General features: G+C 41.8%; 1 gene segment (V, D, J or C); it reads right to left on the bottom strand.

Annotated features, from left to right (window-relative positions):
• Positions 1-6,897: 6,897 nt before the first annotated feature.
• Positions 6,898-7,511, bottom strand: LOC122239503. The segment is given in 2 exon segments: positions 6,898-7,268; positions 7,460-7,511. Coding segments are annotated over 2 exon segments (423 nt in total).
• Between the last annotated feature and the right edge of the window lie 569 nt (positions 7,512-8,080).

Genomic DNA, 8,080 nt, shown 5'->3' with positions numbered 1-8,080 from the left:
GTTCCAGGCAATGAAGCACCTCCAAAACACCATACTGAAAAAATTTTTAAGATTAACTAAATGCTAGGGGCGCCTGGGTGGCACAGTCGGTTAAGCGTCCGACTTCAGCCAGGTCACGATCTCGCGGTCCGTGAGTTCGAGCCCCGCGTCAGGCTCTGGGCTGATGGCTCGGAGCCTGGAGCCTGTTTCCAATTCTGTGTCTCCCTCTCTCTCTGCCCCTCCCCCGTTCATGCTCTGTCTCTCTCTGTCCCAAAAATAAATAAAAAAAAAACGTTGAGAAAAAAAAAATTAAAAAAAAAAAAAAAGATTAACTAAATGCTAAAGTCTTCAGACTTCAGACTTCAGATGCAGAAAGTTCTCTTTCTGATAATAAACCATTGCAGGTAGTTATTAGAATATATGTCATAATAATTTATATTATATATATGCTAAAACTGCTTATGGCCATTGGAGCTACAACTACTTGATTTTTTCTGAATGTGATTTGCCTTTACTATCATATAACATATAATACCTCAACTTTCGTACCATTTTTCTCTGTTCTTACTACTGCAGAACATCTGTATGATGCAGTATGATAATATTTGGCCCTCAGTTGACATCACACAATTATACCCACATTAGGGTATTGAAATTGCATGATGGTACCCTAGTACACCACAGTCTTTCAAATGATCCAAAATATCCTCCGTGTGTGTGTGTGTGTGTGTGTGTGTGTGTGTGTGTGTTCCAATAAAGATTATTTATTTATTTACTTACTTATTTACTTATTTATCTTTAATTTTTTTATTATTCTTTTTAATTTGCAAGTTAGTTAACATACAGTGTAGTCTTGGCTTCAGGATTAGAACCCAGTGATCCATCACTTATATATAACACCCAGTGCTCATCTCAAAAAACACCCTCCTAATGCCTATCACCCATTTACCCAGCCCCTCCCACCTTACCCCCAGCAACCCTCAGTTTGTTCTCTGTATTTAAGTGTTTCTTATGGTTTGTCTGCCTCTCTGTTTTTATCTTATTTTTCCTTCCCTTCCCTTATGATTATCTGTTAAGTTTCTCAAATTCCACATATAAGTAAAATCATATGATATCTGTCTTTCTCTGACTGACTTATTTTGCTTAGCATAGTAACTTCCAGTTCCATCCACCTTGTAGCAAATGGCAAGATTTCATTCTTTTCCATCTCCCAGTAGTATTCCATTGTGTATACATACCATATCTTCTTAATCCATTCATCAGTTGACAGACATTTGAGCTGTTTCCATAATTCAGCTGCTATATATAATTGTTGATAGTGCTGCTATCAACATTGGGGTACAAGTGTCCCTTCAAATCAGCATTTTTATATGCTTTGGATAAATACCTAGTAGTGCAATTGCTGGTTCACAGAGTAGTTCAAAATGATATTTTTCAGGATGCCTGGGTGGCTCAGTCAGTTAAGTGTGCAACTCTTGATTTCAGCTCAGGTCATGATCTCACAGTCATGAGATCAAGCCCCAAATAGGTCTCTGTGCTGGGCATGGAGCCTGCTTGAGATCCTCTCTCTCTCTGTCTCCCCTGCTTATGCTGTCTCTGAAAATAAAATATTTTTTGTCAAGTGTTATCCCAATCAAAACAGAAATGTTTCAGTGTTTATAGAACTCTGATACCCATAGGCTTGTGTCTGCTACCACCCGCGGACTGATGACTTTCAATTTTGTATCTTTAGCCTGGCCCTCTCTCCCGAGGTCGAGACTTGTATTTCCAAAAGGCAACTACTCAAACTTCGCACGTCACGGCTGAAATGATCTTCCTCTCCCTGTGGCCTAGTGCCCACAAGCCTACTCAATCTTCCTCATCTCTCTTAATGGCAAGCCCTTCTTTCTATTTGTTTAGGTCAAAAAGTTTGGAGGCATCCTTGATTTTTTTTTCATATACCCACACAATATGTCCGCAAATGTTGGGTCTACCTTCAAAACATAGTCAGAGTTTGTTGACTTCTCAGCACGACCACTGCTACCACCTTGGTCCAAACCACCATCATCTGGCCTAGATTATGGCAATAGGTTAACTTTTGCTCTGAACTCCCAAGAGTTTATTCTCAGCACAGCATAGCCTGAAGCCCTACCTGGTCTGGCCCTTGCTACTTTTGTGATCCAATCTCTTATTCCTCTCCCACTGGCGGCCCTCCCTCCAGCCACACTGGCCCCCTTGCTATGTCTGGGACAGCTCCTGCCTCAAGTGCTTCACACTAGTTGTTTCATCTGCCTGAACTGCTCTCCTGAATGACTGTATGGCTTCCTTCCTCACTTCCTTCTGTTATGCCCAGAATTCGTGATCCCCAAAGACCACCAGGGAGCCGAGTCCTATGCAAAAGCAAAAGAGCCTTTATTCGAGCTAGCTCGAGCTCAATCCCCTATCTGCACCGACGCAGCAGTGAGATACCAGGGAGAGAGAGCGAGTTTCAAAAGGACAAAGGTTTTATTGGGGCCAGGGGCCGTTGGTGAGGTAATGGCTATGGCCTCAGCCAATTGGCTGGGGAAGGGTCTGAGTCCTGTTAGGCAGGTGAGAGGGAGGGGTTACTCAAGGGGAGGAGGTGTGGTCAAGGTGAAGGACACAGAACAAGATGGAGTCGGCTGGCGGCCGGCGTAGGCCCACCCATTCACTTCATATATTTATTCAGAGAGGACAACAATGGTCCCTTCTTCCTATTTAAAATTACAACCGGAGTCAACTCCAGCTCAATGTTGCCAATTTCCAATTCCCTGCATTATTCTTTCCATAGCACTTAGTATCTTCTAATATACTATGTGATTTATTATTTATCACTTTTTAAAAATTATCTGTCTGCCTTGATAGAATGTCAAGTCCACTAGGGCAGAAATTTTTACCTGATTTATTCACTGGTGAATATTTATTGTGTATAGATATCTATATTGTATATGCATGGGACATAGCACGTACTCAATAATATTTGTTAAAGATTCTAGGTCATGAAATACAGATTTACATACTGGCTTATTTTAAATAGATTTTGAGGTGATTTGCAATAAGATTAATGAAATAGAAATATGAAAGGGTAAATTTAACATCCATAGCAGAGAGTTTAAGTCTGGACTTCCTGGAGGAAATGAGAAAAACAACCATAAAAAACGAGTATCTGTTGAATACCTAATCTACTAGTGTACTTGCTACTATCAGAGTCGATTGGAACATAAATTAAGCAATAAATCAGGACCTTAATAAATGTCTGTATGTTTATTTTTGGAATTTTGCTAAATCCTAACAATAATCTTATTAAGTCCTTCTAATTACTAGCCTTTTACAGAAGAGGACATTGATGCTCAGAGAGCTTGAGACACTTGTCCAAGACTAACTACATAGCTGGTCCATTAGGATTTGAACAGTGATGTGTTAGACCCCCGCGCCCATCTTTTTTTTTTTTTTTTTTAATGTTTATTTTATTTTTGAGAGAGAGAGAGAGAGACAGAGCGTGATCGGGGGAGGGGCAGAGAGACTAAGACACAGAATCGAAGTGAGCTCCAGGCTCAGAGCTGTCAGCACAGAGCCCAATGAGGGGCTTGAATTCACAAGCTGTGAGATCGTGACCTGAGCCAAAGTTGGCACTTAACCAACTGAGCCACCCAGGCACCCCAACCGTGCCCATCTTTTTAAATACTGTACTGCCAATTATAACTTAACCTCCCATGTATTACAAACTGGAAAGTATGCCAGTTCCTCGTGGGAGAAAACAATTTACTCAATTCTAATGTAATTCTTTTACATTCAATAATTTCTTAGTTCCCTCCCCATCCCTGTCCTGAGCTGCTGGCTGATTCTCCATCCTTCTCTCAACCTCCTTTCCTGACAAGACTCTTACTCTTATCCAAATTCTCTGGATCTTTTGTGTCTCATCAACACCTTTCAAAAATGCAGTGAAAATTCCTTCCAAATAACACTTATGCCTCAATAACACAACACCTATGTTCAATTTCAGGAGGCTCATGAATCTTCAATAAGTCTAACCATGGTTAACAATCCTGTGTTAGGTCTCTTCTCTCTAAAAAATCCCGGATGCCAGCACTCAGATCCAATTATTTCCTAGCTTCCTAATGTTCCTAGCTTTTTCTATTATATTGATTGTGATTAAAATTAAGGATTTGGACAGTAGGACTACTAATGTACATTCTAACTCTCAAATTCTACTTTTCTCATTTTATCATTTTCTTCCTCTGTTCTTTTAGCGTCTCTTCCCTACACTCACACGCAAACAACATAATGATAGTACCATGATGGCAATGCTCCATGTGGCTCCGAGTAGACTGAGATATCAACCATAACCACAAACTGAGTCAGCCAAAAAACCCACAATTCTGCCATCATTAGTATTAAAAAGAGTCACAGGCCCAAGGTGGAGTCAGCTGCATCCAGGACAGCAAACTTAAGACTTAACTGCAGTTTCAACCTCTCCATGGGTAGAATTTTAAGCCAATCAATCTGGAATTTTGTGGTCAGCACCAATGAGATAATCTGTCACGTGGGCCCTCTTTATCCCCACCTGTCCCCCCCAAGAAAGATGACGTAATCTGCATAAAACCCCTGCCCCCCCCCCCCAGAGTAGATGATTTTGCCTGAAACTATCCTTTTCTTATGCTAATAACTTTCTGCCCCACCCTCCTTCCTCTTAAAACATTCCATTGTATACAATTCCTGGGAAGTCTCCTTTACTTGCTAGATGGAATGCTGCCAGATTCATGAATCACTTCATAAAGCCCACTAGATCTTCAAAGTTACTTGGTTGAATTTTCTTTATTTAATATTAGTAACTGAATATGCCATGACATCTAGAGTCTGTCCTTTTGCTAATTAATAAACTGAAAATGGATCAAGAAAGGAGGTAATATTTGGATGAAAGGGGGGGAGGAAAAATAATTTTCCTTCTAATCTTCTAGGTTCTTGACTGAGACAACCTCCCCTCCCTTCCCTGTAACAAAAGATAGATCAACAGAAGAAAAACAAACAGAAGTTTGATGGTATGTACATTTCCCGTATTCCTGAGAGAGACCCAGGAAAACTGAGTAACTCCCAGAAAAGACCCAAACCATCACCTTCAATACCATCTTCAGCTAAAGACCAAAGAAAGATGTTGGGGGGTGAGGGATATGCCAATTATGGAAGGTTTTCAAAGCACAGTAAACAAAGGGTATGGTGGTTGTGCATATTTAAGGTGCTATCTTCTTGGGCTGCCTGGGGGGCTCAGTCGGTTAGGCATCCAACTCTTGATTTCAACTCAGTGATGATCTCACAGTTCATGAGTTCAAGCCCCGAATCAGGCTCTGTGCTGACAGCTCAGAGCCTGTTTGGGATTCTCTCTCTCCCTCTGTCTCTGTCCCTCCCCCACTCGTACTCTCTCCCTCTCTCTCTCTTCCTCTGTCTCTCAAAATAAATAAACTTAAAAAAAAAACTAGAGCGTTTTTCTGCTCCCTTTCAATAGAAATGGCAGTGCAGCGTTCAAAAAAAATAGAGAAGTCCTCAACTCAGAACCCGTGCCCAGCACGATAAGGTGCAAGTTACTTGTATTAAAAAGTTAAACATAAGGGCGCCTGGGTGGCTCAGTTAAGTATCCAACTCTTGATTTTGGCTCACGTCATGACCTCACAGTGTGAGTTCAAGCCATGCATCAGGTTCTGTGCTGACAGTGCAAAGCCTGCTTAGGATTCTCTGTCTCCCTCACTTGCTGCCCCTCCCCAGCTCTCTCTCCCTCTCTCAAAAATGAAAATAATAAACATGAAAAAAATCCTTTATATATAAAAAAAGTTATACATAGACACACTCACTGATACCACACACACAGTAAACAAAGGTTCTAAACCCATCTTTACGAGACTCATGACTTAATGGCCTATTGCCCAGTATGGTATGGTCCTCCATTCACAAAATGAATAACAAACAACATAGGTATGAAAAAGAAAACTGCATGACCATAATGGAGCCACTTGTGGCTCTAAATCAATAAATCAAGATTTAATAACTAACCTAACTGCAGTTTCAACCCCTTCAGGAATGTACCTTTAACCAGCCAAACTGGAATTTCAGGCAATCCCCTGGAAGACCCCTTGCCCCTTAGGAGGGGACCTTACCTAAACATCGCATTCCTTGCTAATAAATTCTTTTTTTTTTTTTTAATGCCTTCTCTCTGCCTTTAAAACCCTTTCCGTTCCTGCAGCTCTGTGGAGCTTTCTCCTCTGCATGCTGGATGGAATGCTTCTCTGGATTCACAAATCATTTAATAAAGCCAGTTAGATCTTCAATTTTACTTGGCTCAGTTTTGTTATTTAACACAGGTCAATTTTTTTATCCTTACCGTCATCATCATCATCACTTGGAGTTCAGTTTAGAAGGGTCTCAGAAATATTTAGACAGGGGTATTTTGTTTGTTTTTGTTCTTTATGTAGAGGAAACTACAGTCCCTGTTTAAAAGGAATGTGTTTAACCCTGTCTACGTCTCATGCTGTTCTAGCCTAGTCACAAAAATTGGGCAGAATTAATTGTCCTTAAGCTCATACACACACACATACACGCACACGTGTGTGTGCACACGCATGCATGCAAATTCTCTTTTCTTGCTCTCTGGCACTCTTCAGGGCATATTCATTTTTCCTGAAAAATTAGGCTCTGAATTTCAGAACTGAGACAAACTTGGGAATCCTGTGGTAAGCCCCTCATGGTCCGATGAGGAAACTGAGACCTGCAAATCTCACCAGTTGCTTAAAGTCACACAGTGGTATCAGCAGTGCTCAGGCTGGGAGATGGATCCCCCACTCCCTCATGGTCAGTCCAGTGCTCCTTCTCACACCCTTTAATCTTTTCAAGTACCCCCATTTAATATGCCAGGAGCATATTAAACCCTTGGGGTCAGCGCAGCCAGCAGCTCTGTTGACTGCGAGAGTTGTTAGCAGAGTTTGGGTACAGGAAGCAGGTGATAGGACCCTGCTGTGTGTTTGCAGCACAGAGGTAGGTGGCTGAGTCTGCAGGCTGCGGTTCTGTTATGTAAAAGGAACTCTGTTTGATGGTATTATCAAAGGTGGCCTTCAGTCTTCCTGTCTGTTTTTTACTCTCATTTTCACGTATTAGTAGCAAGAAGACAAGGCCTCTTCCCGGATCTTGTCGGTACCACTGGAAGACCACTGGAGAAAAATTTGTGCAGTTACAGGTCAGAACAGCCTTCTCACCCTCCTGGATGTTCAGGGACCGAGGACTCTGTTCCATCTTTTGGCTGCTTACCCCTAGGCAGAAACACAATACCAGAAACAGGAGGTTTAGTCACTACACTATACTCTTAAGAGTCATATTTTCTTTCCACAACCCCAGATATAACCAAAGATGAATCAGAATGGACCCTAGCTCTTCCCTCTCCATCCCATGGCCTGGATCTCTGGATCTCTTTGTTCTCATCACCAGGAAGCCTCCAACTCACAGTCCACTGGAAGCCACAAAATCACCAAAATAACTCCCAGGAACAGTTCCATCCTTCTCCCCAACTATAGCCTGATATGTGGACTCAGTCTCCTCAATCAAAAAGCCATTCTCTTTAGTCTGGTGGGTGTTACTGGGGTTCTTCTATGGGAGGAAGTCTCTTTCCTACCCAATCAGTGACAAGCTTGTTCAGCCCTCTGTAGACACACACTGGTCTAATCCAACTTTAAAGAGAACTTGTTTCATGGGGCACCTGGGTGGCTTGGTCGGTTAAGCATCTGACTTCGGCTCAGGTCATGATCTCACGGTCCGTGAGTTCGAGCCCCACGTCAGGCTCTGGGCTGATGGCTCAGAGCCTGGAGCCTGCTTCCGATTCTGTGTCTCCCTCTCTCTCTGCCCCTCCCCCTGTTCATGCTCTGTCTCTCTCTGTCTCAAAAATAAATAAATAAATAAATAAATAAATAAATAAATAAATAAATAAAACTTGTTTCAAATCTGAGAAAGGATCCCAATAAGATAGTAAACACCGCCACCTCGTGTTCAGAAGCTTTTTGACAATAATAAAATGTGCTCCAGACAAGTGCTTCTCACGTGCATACCAATTACCTAGGGATTTTGCTAA

This window comes from Panthera tigris, chromosome B3, assembly GCF_018350195.1.
Source record: "Panthera tigris isolate Pti1 chromosome B3, P.tigris_Pti1_mat1.1, whole genome shotgun sequence".
In the NCBI taxonomy this organism is placed as follows: Eukaryota; Metazoa; Chordata; class Mammalia; order Carnivora; family Felidae; genus Panthera; species Panthera tigris.
The sequence above is the reverse complement of the archived record's forward strand: the minus strand, read 5'-3'. Positions and strand labels throughout refer to the sequence as shown.